Raw genomic sequence first — 14692 nt, forward strand, 5'->3', positions numbered from 1 at the left:
AGAAAAGGGTAGAGACGCAGGAGGCCCCATGATGTTTTCCACTGTTAACTAAATGGATGTTTTCTTCTACGAGCACAGTGAGCCCTGGTGAGCAATCTCTCATGCGGACTTGCTTCCCATTATTTTAATTCCATGTTTACCAGGCAACCTTCTAAACACTAATTCACTTTCCCAGAAAGCTTAACAGAGGTCCACCATCCCTGACTCACAATTCTGAAGTCAAAGAAGTTTCAAAAAACAAAAGCTCCTTTTAGAACTCATCTGGTGGCAAATCCTGACCTAAATGGCCATGCAGCTTTTATTTACTCCACTTAATATGAAAAGTTGAAAGCTTTGCTGCAGAAATATGAATCTACTTGATTATAGGGTGCCACTCCAGATCCCACTGGAGGGTTTCTTACAATCCAATCACACTCCTTACCTTTCTAAAATATAAAAATTCTAAATTCTAAGGCACCTCTGAAAGAAGTGTCCCTGGATCTAAATATAAATATTCTGACTCCTGGGATTCACCAGCCCCATTCCCCTACCCAGAGAAATCAGCATTCTACCATATAGTTCAGATCAGATCAGATCAGTCGCTCAGTCGTGTCAGACTCTTTGCGACCCCATGAATCCCAGCACGCCAGGCCTCCCTGTCCATCACCAACTCCAGGAGTTCACTCAGACTCAAGTCCATCGAGTTAGTGATGCCATCCAGCCATCTCATCCTCTGTCATCCCCTTCTCCTCCTGCTCCCAATCCCTCCCAGCATCAAGGTCTTTTCCAATGAGTCAACTCTTCGCATGAGGGGGCCAAAGTACTGGAGTTTCAGCTTTAGCATCATTCCTTCCAAAGAAATCCCAGGGCTGATCTCTTTCAGAATGGACTGGTTGGATCTTCTTGCAGTCCAAGGGACTCTCAAGAGTCTTCTCCAACACCACAGTTCAAAAGCATCAATTCTTCAGCGCTCAGCCTTCTTCACAGTCCAACTCTCACATCCATACATGACCACAGGAAAAACCATAGCCTTGACTAGCCGGACCTTTGTTGGCAAAGTAATGTCTGTGCTTTTGAATATGCTATCTAGGTTGGTCATAACTTTCCTTCCAAGGAGTAAGCGTCTTGTAATTTCATGGCTGCGGTCACCATCTGTAGTGATTTTGGAGCCCAGAAAAATAAAGTCGGACACTGTTTCCACTGTTTCCCCATCTACTTCCCATGAAGTGGTGGGACCAGATGCCATGATCTTCGTTTTTGAATGTTGAGCTTTAACCAACTTTTTCACTCTCCTCTTTCACTTTCATCAAGAGGCGTTTTAGTTCCTCTTCACTTTCTGCCATAAGGGTGGTGTCATCTGCATATCTGAGGTTGTTGATATTTCTCCCGGCAATCTTGATACCAGCTTGCGTTCCTTCTAGTCCAGCGTTTTTCGTGATGTACTCTGCATATGTTAAATAAACAGGGTGACAATATACAGCCTTGACGAACTCCTTTTCCTATATGGAACCAGTCTGTTGTTCCATGTCCAGTTCTAACTGTTGCTTCCTGACCTGCATACAAATTTCTCAAGAGGCAGATCAGGTGGTCTGGTATTCCCATCTCTTTCAGAATTTTCTACAGTTTATTGTGATCCACACAGTCAAAGGCTTTGGCATAGTCAATAAAGCAGAAATAGATGTTTTTCTGGAACTCTCTTGCTTTTTCTATGATCCATATAGTTCAGTATTATGTAAATTTAGTTAGTGTGATAAAGGACAGAAATGGTATGGACCTAACAGAAGCAGAAGATATGAAGAAGAGGTGGCAAGAATATACAGAAGAACTATACAGAATCACGACCAAGATAATCACGATGGTGTGATCACTCACCTAGAGCCAGACATCCTGGAATAAGTCAAGTGGGCCTTAGAAAGCATCACTACGAAAAAAACTAGTGGAGGTGATGGAATTCCAGATGAGCTATTTCAAATCCTGGAAGATGATGCTGTGAAAGTGCTGCACTCAATATGCCAGCAAATTTGGAAAACTCAGCAGTAGCCACGGGACTGGAAAAGGTCAGTTTTCATTCCAACCCCAAAGAAAGGCAATGCCAAAGAATGCTCAAACTACCACACAGTTGCACTCATCTCACACACTAGTAAAGTAATGCTCAAAATTCTCCAAGCCAGGCTTCAACAGTACATGAACCGTGAACTTCTAGATGTTCAAGCTGGATTTAGAAAAGGCAGAGGAACCAGAGATCAAACTGCCAACATCCGTTGGATCATAGAGAAAGCAAGAGAGTTCCAGAAAAACATCTATTTCTGCTTTATTGACTATGCCAAAGCCTTTGGTTGTGTGGATCATAACAAACTATGGAAAATCCTTAAAGAGATGGGAATACTAGACCATCTAACCTGCCTCCCGAGAAATCTGTATTCAGGTCAGGAAGCAACAGTTAGAACTGGACATGGAACAACAGACTGGTTCCAAATAGGAAAAGGAGTACGTCAAGGCTGTATATTGTCACCCTGCTTATTTGACTTATATGCAGAGTACATCACGAGAAACTCTGGGCTGAATGAAGCACAAGCTGGAATCAAGACTGCCAGGAGAAATATCAATAACCTCAGATATGCAAATGACATCACCTTTATGGCAGAAAGCAAAGAAGAACTAAAGAGCCCCTTGATGAAAGAGGAGAGTGGAAAAGTTGGCTTAAAACTCAACATTCAGAAAACTAAGATCATGACATCTGGTCCTGTTACTTCATGGCAAACAGATGGAGAAACAATGGAAACAGTGACAGACTATTTTTGGGGGCTCCAAAATCAGTGCAGATGGTGTGCAGCCATGAAATTAAGAGACACTCGCTCCTTGGAAGACAAGTTATGACCAACCTAGACAGCATATTAAAAAGCAGAGACATTACTTTGTCAACAAAGGTCTGTCTAGTCAAAGCTATGGTTTTTCCAGTAGTCATGTAAGGATGTGAGAGTTGGACTGTAAAGAAAGCTGAGTGCCGAAGAATTGATGCTTTTGAACTGTGGTGTTCGAGAAGACTCTTGAGAGTCCCTTGGACTGCAAGAAGATCCAACCAGTCCATCCTAAAGGAAATCAGTCCTGAATATTCTTTGGAAGGACTGATGCTGAAGCTGAAACTCCAATACTTTGGCCACCTAATGCGAAAAACTGATTCATTGGAAAAGACCCTGATCCTGGGAAAGACTGAAGGCAAGAGGAGAAGGGGTTGACAGAGGATGAGATGGTTGGATGGCCTCACCGACTCGACTGACATGAGTTTGAGTAAACTCTGGGAGTTGGTGATGGACAGGGAGGCCGGACATGCTGCAGTCCATGGGGTAACAAAGAGTCAGACACGAATGAGCGACTGAACTGAAGTTAGTGTGAATATGTTATCATCTCTAGGTATACTGATAAAAGTCCAATTCCAAATCTACAAAAACAATTACCAGGGCTTATGCTGACAAGCCCAGGTGGCACAAATCTGTCTAGAATCTCCATCCTAAGCCTACTGTCTTCCAAGCCACCTTCCATCCTCTGTCTGACCTGCCAGAAAACAAACTAACAGTTAAGCAATCTCCTCTGCCAGTTATAATTCACTGTCAGCCTTCATGCAACCTTCTACAATAGTTAGAAAAAGAAAAGGTAAAAAATTAAAATGGATTTCTAAGTTAAGTAACAATTTTGATCAAATTAAATTGTTGGAGAATTATCACTATTTAAACATGATCTCTAAGAAATTAACATGAGAAGATTCTTCACCTTGCTTAAAAAGACTTAAAACTATACCAGGTGGATAGTCCTGCTGACTCTTTTCTAATCTCAATTTACAGCTCTAAAGGTTCTAAATTCTTAATATATCTTCTAGTGGTTAGGGAAAAAAGAGTAACAACTAAAGTTTCATTTTTAATCCACACATATTTATTCTTTTCCAGCAAGAGTTTATAGTTTTCAGTGTACAGGTTTGTATATCCTTTATCTGAAGTTTCCCTTCGTATTTCATAGTTTTTTATGGCAAATGGTATTTTAAAACTTTATTTTCCAAGTTTTCACTGCTAGTATAAAAAAGTACAGTTAATTCTTATATATTAGTCATGTATCATACAACAATGCTAAACTGACTTACTAAATTCCAGAAGATTCTTTGTAGATTACATCAAATTGTCTACATAATCTTATCACCTGTAAATAAAGGCAGTTTTATTTTTTTCTTTTCAATCTGGATGCCTTTTATTTCTTCTCTTGTCTTACTTCAGTGGTTATTTATAATACTAAAAGTCTACACATTTAGATTGTTTTAATTTTACAAAGCTCAGCAAGAAATAATAAAATATATCACTGAGATTCATTAAACATGAAGAAGTCTAAGTTTACCCTAAATAATTTAAAGGGTAAAATTACAAAATATATTTATAATGTTCTGGTTGACTCACTGAATGAGATTGCCTATGCTTTGTGATATAATCAGAAACAGAAATACTGAGCATATTCAACTGCATTTTTTAAAAAATCACATTTATTGGCTTTCCTATAATTACTAAAGTAGCACATGATCTGGAATTTTGAGATACAAGGAAGAAAATAATAATTATCCTTAATCTTATCATCCAAAGATAAACACTGTTTATGTTTAATTGTATCATGAGCAGTTTTCTACAGCATTAATTTTTCTGAAGCACCATTACTAAGAGCTCCATACTAACCCATCCATCATATGGCTATGTTATAATTTCATTCTTCTCCCATCACTGGATATCCACACTGCTTTAAAGTTTTCACTATTATCATATACATTAAGCACAGCAGTTAAATTTGTATATAAATCAGAATGACCTCTTATTAGAGTCCCTTTTGCCCGTTCCTTTATTAAAGCTACCAGTGTTTTCCTAATCCAAGCTCTTCCTATACTAATGCTATCAATCATCTACCACATTAATCCCAAATGTATTTCATTTGCCTTTCTATTATTTTTAATTCAGGAATTATTAATTTTATGTTAATGGTAACTATTACAAAGACAAATAAAATATATTTTGTTTTTATTATCCATTCTCTCACTATAGTAATACAAAGCCCTGAAACTAAAAGAGAAGATTAAAGAGAAAAATCAGTGGTGCCAATGAAAAGTATAAAGTAGGTTAGGCCATTTGATACAGTTTTAACTCATCTCCTAATATAACCATATCTTAGGTAAAAGAGAACTCGGTCCATCCTTAATCTCAAGGGTAAAATATTACTTCCCCTACAAAGACAAAAATAAGGTCCAAAGAAAATTCCCAATAATCACACAGGACACATTTGTCTGACACTGCAGTAACTTCCATTCTCATTTCGTTAAGGAAAACAATCTTTGAGAGAGAAATGTATCCCAATTAGCATCTTGGGTTAATAAACATTAAATTACCTAAACAACACCTAAACATTTCCCTATTAAGCTAGAGGTGTATTTGATAGAAATATGACTTTAAAAAATTTCCCTGTCCCTTAAGAAAAATATCCAAAATGGAAAACAAACCAAATATACAAATAAACTGTAGTAAGAAAAAAATATGTAATCATTCTATATTAAACAAAAGTTGAATCGTTTTTGGGAAACATTTCAAAAATAACTGATGATCATGAGGTAAGAGCACAAGGTTTTCACTGCAACTACTTGTGTTACACCACACAAGGCATTTCACTTCTACAAGCCTTAGTTTCTTCAGCTTTAAAACGAAAAATCTAAGGAGCCCCAGTTTGAGACAGCAGATTAGAGAAATCACAGCAGCTTATTTCCTACTTCTTCACCCTTCCAAAATTCCAGTGATCTGATAATAAAGACACTTTTAAAGGAGCAATCCATAATAATTAAGGAAAGGAGCCATTAGAAGACAGAGTTCAATAAATTTCTCAAGATGGAAAGCAGGTGGAGGAGTGTAATGCATAAAATAGCCTCGATAAAAGCAGTCACAGCTTCAAAACAGAAAAGATCTGAGGACAAAGCCAAACTGCTAGAATCAACTGAACGCGCACACAGGGAGGTAAGGAGGAGGGGGAGGCGGAAGCAAATGCAAGGGAGACTAACTGCGACTCTAATTCAAAAAGTAATTCTCTAAAAACAAACAAATAAATGCTAACTTTCTAATCCACACACCTCACTATATGCAGAGTTCTTAGTTTATTATTGCTTTACTTATAAATTTAGACAGATAACCAAAGTTCACAAGATATTGGAAAACTGAAAAAAAGACACCAAAGTAAAATAAAAACTGTCCCCAGGAGAGAAATTAAGGAATAAAAAAGAATATTGGCCCTTATTGTAAGCCCTTCTACACAACTTAGTTTTTTTAACCACATGCATACATACTTTGGTTTTTCAAAAAAGCTTAAGTGCATTAACTGAAAAAAAAGTTTACTGAAGTCCTTTCAATCAATTCTAATACTCTCCCTATGTAAAATTTCAGACATTTGCTCTTATTAAGCAACTGTAACACATAATTATGTCATAAAATAAGTAAACCAGTAAGATTAATACTATGCATACAAAATCTTTAAATTCAACGCAAAACTTTCAAATTCTTAACTCTGTGTGCTATACAGATACACACACCTCTACAAACACATACAGTCTTGTTTTAGAACCATAACCACTAGCATATTATCATGCTATTATCATTATTTAAATCTATAAATTTAAATACATTTAAAATCATTTAAATAAAAAGACATACCCCTATGTTCCAGTAACATAGTATAAAGTCGATAATACATGCAATGTTGATCAAACTATTATTTTTTAAAAACATCTTTAGCTACTTCAAAGATAAGCACTGTTCTAACACATCTCATGACACCAATTAAAAGTATTTCTCTAAACAAACAGTATCTTAAAAACTTTCAAATGGTTCAGAAATTTAAAACAGCAACATTTTATATTCCAAGGATATACTGTTTCAAATCCTTTCCTTTAACCCTTTTTCTGGAGACGGCAATGGCATCCCACTCCGGTACTCTTGCTTGGAAAGTCCCATGGACGGAGGAGCCTGGTGGGCTGCAGTCCATGGGCTCGCTAAGAGTCGGGTACGACTGGGCAATGGCAACCCACTCCAGTGTTCTTGCCTGGAGAATCCCAGGGACAGAGGATCCTAGTGGGCTGCCGTCCATGGGGTCGCACAGAGTCGGACACGACTGAAGCGACTTAGCAGCAGCAGCAACCCTTTTTCAACCATTAGTTAAGGACCACAGCCCAGCTAAAATTTTTTAAATGGTAAAGCTTACTGTAGAAAACACATGTGTAACACATCACCATCCAATCAACCATCATCATCCAGTAAACCATCACAAAAACAGAGGAACACGCACAGCAAACGGTGCAACCAAGAGGCTCCCAGATGACTCCCTCACACTTGGTAGATGATCCCCCACATGTATAATCCATCAACAGAGGTGATTCATTCCCTTTCTCCCACAAACTAAAGTACAAAGTACAAATCAGGATGTCCAAAAGCAAAAAAAACAATGAGGTCTTCAAATTAGGTAAGAGAGGTGTACAATTATAAAAACTGCAAAATACCCACCTAACCCTAATTATATGAAGTTAAGGAAACTCTGAACATAGATGACATGCAACTTCATCATACACTGTTAAATCTGATAATCAAAGTTATAAATAAGAAAAAGATATCTCATAGGAGTTACAAATGGACAATTACATGAATCTGAAGCATTTTCTTGTCTCAAAAATGAGTACAACAAAATAAAAAAAGCAAATATTATAATAAGGACTATCATACAAGCCTAAAGACTTAAACATCATCAGGAAAGGAAAGAGTACGTTGCTTTGCAGAAGTAGCTAGGAACAACAGAACACAGGAAAAGGAAAGGAGAGAGCGTTCCAGCACTACACTACCACCTTCATTCTCTTCAAGGTTAGTGCTCTATCTTTGACCACCTTCCAGCCTGGGCACTTCCATTCACATCTTTGGCCTACCGACCGACTACAAGTAATAAATTTTAACTCCCTATCTCCAGTCACAATCTGTCACCTGAGTATCAGAGGAATATGTATTTCAGAACATTGTCACTTGACTGTCCCATCAGAATTTTTAACACAAAAATGAACGATAATGAACTCATCTGCCACTGTTCCCTCTGTACACACACACACACAAACACACACCTATTCTGGTTATTGGTATCATATTCCAAAACTTAAGAGTTATCCATTCTATTTCCTCCCCTCTAACTAATCTTGTATTGGTCACCAACTCAAGTTCTAGTCTCCTGTAAAAAGAGTAACACAAAAATCCATACTCTCCATGCTCAACAGCTCTGTCTTGGTTCAATTACATAAATGTATTAGGGCTGTTGGTTACATTTTATATATATCTTATATACATAAACATATATATTTATATATATACAAATTATACACATAAATTAATATGTTAATATTTATATTATTTTATCAATATAAAATATTTATACATCACATATAAAATATATTTGAATATATTATATTAATATTTATATTGTATTTATATTTATTAATATATATCAGGTGTTTATAAATATGTTGTATATCTATATAACATATTATCTATATAAAATATAAATGAATAGTTTATACATAGTTACATTAATACATGTTATATATATTAGGGTTTATATATATATATATATATATAAAGTTCTGTAAAACCTTTTTTTTTAAATCTTACAGAAAAACTCAGGTGAACTTTTTTCCAACTCATATTTGGGATTACTACATCTCTCCTAAAAGCTCTCCCTGCCTTCAATCTGGCTTAATTCTTCAATCATTCCTTTCTACTCATGTTGCAATGATCTTTCTAGAATATAATTTGAATCATTTTCATCACCACTGCTTAAAATCTTTCAATGACTCAAAATAAAGACCTAAAATCCTTAGAAGAATATCCTGTTTCTTGTCACCTCTTTATCTTTAATCTCTTTCTAATCTCCCATATAATACACTAAATTCTGGTCACTGCAGATCCTGGAAAAACTTTGACTGTTTCTTACCTCAATACCTCTGCAGATGCTTTATTTCCACTTTACCAGGGTCTTTTTCTTGACAAGGCAACTCTGATTTGCCCAAATGTCCTCTCATACACTACACGTGGCCTCGACTTCCATTCCTTCTTTGGTCCCACAGCATTTTAACAGACATCCTTCCATACTATAAACGTTTACTAACTTGAAACTTGGACACCATATAAGTGAAATACATATATTATTCATTTTTGTGTCCCACAATGCTAGCACTCTGCCTCGCAATAAGTGATCAATAACTAAAGAATGTTGAAGAATTTTTGCTTTTTCCAGAAACTTTCACTATCAGCCTTGCCCAGAGACACAGAACAAAGCAGCTACTTAAGGAAAACAACTGAAACCAGGCAAGAAAGCAGTAAGTGGGGCCCAAAAAATGAAAAATTAAATATACTTTTCAAAGTTGTTTCTGAGAAACGTCTCACATTCTAACACAAACGTGTCATACTTGCTATTTAATTTTCAGTGCTTATTCTGATTTCCAAGAAAATAAATGGTAAAAAGTTGTTCTCTCTGCAACTGGGTCAGCACAGAAAGAAAAATGGGAAGTATTACCTAAATCAGCTATTCTTCAAAACTGAGCATAATTAGAATTTTTAAAGTTCTATAATAAGTAAGAACCCCACCCGATCCACCCAACCCCAATTCCACTCTTTATAGAGTTGTCTCTTAAAAGACTTGGGAGTAAGATTACAATGGGTATTTTACTAACCAGTTATCATTCTCCATAGAATCCCAAAATATTTTCCTGAACTTAACTTTTTTTTCTTTTATCGTAAGAAATTAACATTAGTTCACTACTTTGCAAATATGCATTTACATTTCTATCCTTAAGATAAAATGAAATACTTTCCTTTTACCATCCCTCAAATGGTCCGTGAAGAGAAATTTGCCCAGTTGAACTCGCTCTAAGATTTGTAACAGTTTTCTGGGATCAGAGAAGGGAATAGAGAACCCTCCTCCCAATACTGAGCCCCCTAGCATTCCTGATCCTTCCCCTTTCTCTTCTCCAGTAGTACCCACACACAACTTTGCTCTTTAAAGTAAAACAAATTCAAGTTCACAACTAATTTTAGAAGTGTGTGAAAGAATCCCAGAGACCAAGCCACACAGCACTGGAATAATTTTTTTTTTTTTAAGCTGAATTCCTGACACCAATTCTAATGGGTTGATCAACAGTGTTTTTTTTTTACTCTAGTTTTTTTTTAATGTATATTCTTATTACTGTCTCTAGCCTATTATCGGGCTTCCCTGACAGCTCAGTTGGTTAAAACAAAACAAAAAAACATACACCTGCAATGCAGGAGACCCTGGTTTGATCCCTGGGTTGGGAAGATCTGCTGGAGAAGGGAAAGGCTATCTACTCCAGTGCACTGGCCTGGAGAATTCCACGGACTGTACAGTTCATGGGGTCGCAAAGAGTCGGACACTTCTGAGCAACTTTCAGCCTACTGGTATTCTGGGTTCCTATTCTTTCCCTAAAAAGTTTCCCAGTTTTAGGACCTCCCAAAATGCCCTTATTTCTTCCCAATATAAAGCTAAACTCCTGCTCCTGCCACAAACTGATCTGGCTTAAAAGATGTCACTTATATTTACATACACTAATTTAGAGCTGTGTGTGTGTGTGCTCAGTCGGGTCCCAGTCTTTACAACACAATGTACTGTAGCCCACCAGGCTCCTCTGTCCACGGCGTTCTCCAGGCAAGAATACTGGAGTGGGCTGCTATTTCCTCCTCTAGGGGATCCTCCCCACCCAGGTATCCAGTTCATCTCTCATGCATTGCCTGCACTGGCAGGTGGGTTTTTGTTTGTTTGTTTGTTTGTTTTTTTAACCACTGAGCCACTTGGGAGGCCCTAATTTAGAGGTGCATATTGTAATTACTGTTATTATTTTGCAGATGAGATAATAAAATTAGGAAAAGCGATACAACATTTATAAATGCCAGTACTTTAATTTGAATCCAGTTCTTCTGACTTCAAGATCAAGTTACCATATTAGAAGAAAGCAGTCTGCATTTAAAAAGATTCAACTTCCCTGGCTCTAGGCGACCTTATTGCATCTAATACATATAATTTTTAGGCAAATTCTACATTTCACCCTCGTCCTAAATGTCCCTTTTGAAAGCGTCAATGAGGCTTGTACAATAAAAAATCCTGCGACTCAGTTAAAAAGTTCTGTGTTCACCCTAATGTTCACTCTTTTGGCATTTTTTTTTGTTTTAAACAGCCTTCAGTAGTTTCTGTAGTCATCAACTTTTTAGGGTAAGAAATTGCTTAACTAGGTTCTTCAACCAACAAGCACTACTACGTGCTTTCAAATACCTGTCCCTTTAATAGTCAATTCCATTCCTTTCTTGCTATTTGCAAAGCATATCTAGGGGTAATCCTGCATGGCTCCTAACCCCACGAAATACTCTATTCTGGGGGCTTCCCTGGTGGCTGAGTGGTAAAGAATCCGCCAGCTAATACAGGAGGCACGGTTCAATCTCTGATTGGGTAAGATCCCACATGCCAGGGAGCATCTAAGCCCGTGGGCCACAACTACTGAGCCTGTGCTCTAGAGCCCAGGAGCCGGAACTACTGAGCCCACCTGCGGGCAACTACCAGCCCGCGTGCCTAGAGCCCGAGCTCCGCAATGAGAGAAGCCACGGCAATCAAGCCCACGCACTGCAACCAGAGAGTAGCCCTCGCTGGCCACAACTACAGAAACACTCGCGCAGCAGCCAAGACCCAGCATGGCAAAAAAATAAATAAAGTTATTTAAAAATATATACTCTGAATATCTTCTGACTTCACTCAGAAAAAGGAAGGGAAATCAAAGGAGCCAATGCCTCTGCCTGCTTAAGATCTAGTGCAATGATACAAATTAAAAAGTAACGTGACTACGTGAAACGAAGTAGATGATTACGAAGAAACCAACTTTCACCTAACTTAACTCTGACCAGCATTTTTGCCCACCGCTTGTAATAAACCCCAGGCTTTTCCCATTTCTGTTATCAGTCATGATATAAAATAAGAATATTAAGACCCAACAAAGAGCACTGGGATTTAAAAATGGTGATTATAGAAACAAGCCTCTAAAATTCTGAAAACCAGTAAGGAGAAAACTATTATCAACAGGCGCTTGCTAAGTGCAAGGCACTGGAGGGGACAAAAAGCTGCCAAACGGGAAGCTCTTTAAAAACTTGACCAGGTGACTTAGTCAATTTTGTAACCTCCATCCTCACTCCTCCAGCGCCAGGCAAAAGTCAACTGAATTTGAAGCGCTGGTGTATGAGATGTGCTGCAGCGAGGACCCGTGGGACAGACCGGCTTGGGATGTAACTTTGGGAGGTATTGTTTAAACGGCTCTGCGCTGTTCAATTCAAACGGAACAGGCTGCCGCTCCGTCCGAGCTTGTGTGGGGCCCGGGAAACCAGCCAGGTCAGGCGGTCTCTCCTAACTACAAACCGGGACATCTCCGAGGGACCCCAAAGGTCTGGGGCGATGAAAACCAGAGTTACTTGCCTCCCATTCCTGCAGGAATCGTTCGGCCTCTTTAGAACCAGCGGTCTTGTGTCTCCTAAATTCGTCCTTCACGTACCGGTCGCCAAGGTCTTTGAGGTCTGGGGGCAGAACCCGGTGTAGCAGCAAAATGCGCCGATACAAGGCCCGGACACGCGAGACGTGCAGAGCAGACATAATGCCGCGCGTGGACCCCAGGCCGCGCCTGCGCAGAAGGTCAGCGCCCGCTTGCCTCTCTTTCCAAGCCGGATATAAGTAACCCGAACACAAGCGGAAGAGGGCACGCGACCTTCATCCGGTTTGGTACGTTCTAATATGAGGACCTTCCTGAAACACGAGCGGGAGCAGCAGGCGGGATACGGGCCCGTCCTCCTTCCAAAGGGGCGTGGCTTTCGTGGAGAGCTTGGGATGCTACCACTCAAGGACTGAGTCCTGGGCCGAGGGGGTCCTCCACCAAGAGTCTGACCTGGACCTCTTGTCACCCCTCATTCACACCCCATCATCTTGTCCGTTAATCTTACCCCTTTCTCTAAAAGCCGTCGTCAAAATCGGGCTCCTCCAGGAAGCCTCCCATGCCTTAATTCAAGCCATTTAAGATGTCTTAGAGTGTTCCTCCGGAGAAGGCAATGGCACCCCACTCCAGTACTCTTGCTGGAAAATCCCATGGACGGAGGAGCCTGCTAGGCTGCAGTCCATGGCGTCGCTAAGGGTCGGACACGACTGAGCGACTTCACTTCCACTTTTCACTTTCATGCAGTGGAGAAGGAAATGGCAACCCACTCCAGTGTTCTTGCCTGGAGAATCCCAGGGACGGCGGAGCCTGGTGGGCTGCCGTCTATGGGGTCGCACAGAGTCGGAGACGACTGAAGCGACTTAGCAGCAGAGTGTTCCTGCCTTCAAGCAATGAGATGAATCTCTTCATCCACAAGCCCAACCACCTACATACCTTGCAGTGTTGTGCTCCTAATTTGTGCCCCAAAGGAGTGGATTCTTTCCTGTAACTCAAGTGAGACCTGAGCCAGCAGGTAGCAACCCTTAGCTGAAGTCGGGTTGGCTGAAGAAGAATCATTAGGGAACCTTTTAAATGTATTGTTTCCAAGGCCATGATACTGGAGATTATGATTAAATAGTCTGAGAGGAAAATGTAGAATCGGGAGGTACACAAATCTTCACCTTTTACAAAGGCTATAGAGTGTGACCAATGAAAGCTGGCAGCAACTTGGCCTCGTTCTTTCTGTCCCATCATGTTTGGTCCTTCAACAAACTCTGATGGCTCCCCCAACAAAATGTATGCAGAATTTGATCACTTCTCACTAGTCCCTCCACCACTATCGTCTGTTTATTGGATGTGGTAGTAACTTTTTGTGTTTCTGCTTCTGCCATGATCAACTTTGGTCCTCAGTCAGTTCAGTTCAGTTGCTCAGTCATTCTGACTCTTTGTGACCCCATGGACTGCAGCATTCCAGGCTTCCCTGTCCATGACCAACTCCTGGAGCTTGCTCAAACTCATGTCCATCAAGTCCGTGATGCCATCCAACTATCTCATCCTCTGTCGTCCCCTTCTCCTCCTGCTTTCAATCTTTCCCAGCATCAGGGTCTTTTCCAATGAGTCAATTCCAATGAGTCTATGAGGTCACACAGAGTCGGACACAACTGAAGCGACTTCACAGCAGCAGCAGCCGCCTAATCTCACCAAGCCATTTACCAGCCTGGCCCCTTCTAGGCCCCCACCAGGACTCCAAAAATAGTCCATGCATCCTAAGTAGCTTCAGTCGTGTCCCATTCTTTGTGACCCCATGAACTGTAGCATACCAGGCTCCTTTGTCCATGGGATTCTCCAGGCAAGAATACTGGAGTGGGTTGCCATGCCCTCCTTCAGGGGATCTTCCCCACCCAGGGATTGAACCTGTGTCTCTTACCTCTCCTGCATGGGCAGGCAGGTTCTTTACCACTCTTGCCACATAAGGGGCCCAGTGGGGGGGGGGGGTGGAAAAACTCACCAGAGACTGCCAGGACTTTCCCTACTCTGGCACATGCGCTCACCTCACACTATCCTGTACTAAAGTAACCTTTGGCGGCCACTGGACTCTTTTACTGCTCATAAGTAGTCCATGAATTCATACATCTAATTATGACCTTTATGGGATGTGAATGG

At 39.9% G+C, this 14692-nt stretch overlaps 1 protein-coding gene across 2 annotated transcripts in view; it reads right to left on the reverse strand.

Annotated features, from left to right (window-relative positions):
* The window catches only part of SDHAF3 (succinate dehydrogenase complex assembly factor 3), an 89015-nt gene extending 76200 nt beyond the window's left edge, over window positions 1-12815 (reverse strand). Inside the window, exon 1 of one of the 2 annotated variants that reach the window (XM_070369816.1) lies at window positions 12541-12815. In XM_070369816.1, coding sequence (XP_070225917.1) covers window positions 12541-12714 — 174 coding nt within the window. In that variant the 5' untranslated portion in view covers window positions 12715-12815. The remainder of the gene's footprint in view (window positions 1-12540) is intronic. The other variant, XM_005887122.2, reaches the window with a different exon arrangement.
* Window positions 12816-14692: the final 1877 nt, after the last annotated feature.

The sequence above is a fragment of the Bos mutus genome, chromosome 4, assembly GCF_027580195.1.
Source record: "Bos mutus isolate GX-2022 chromosome 4, NWIPB_WYAK_1.1, whole genome shotgun sequence".
In the NCBI taxonomy this organism is placed as follows: domain Eukaryota; kingdom Metazoa; phylum Chordata; class Mammalia; order Artiodactyla; family Bovidae; genus Bos; species Bos mutus.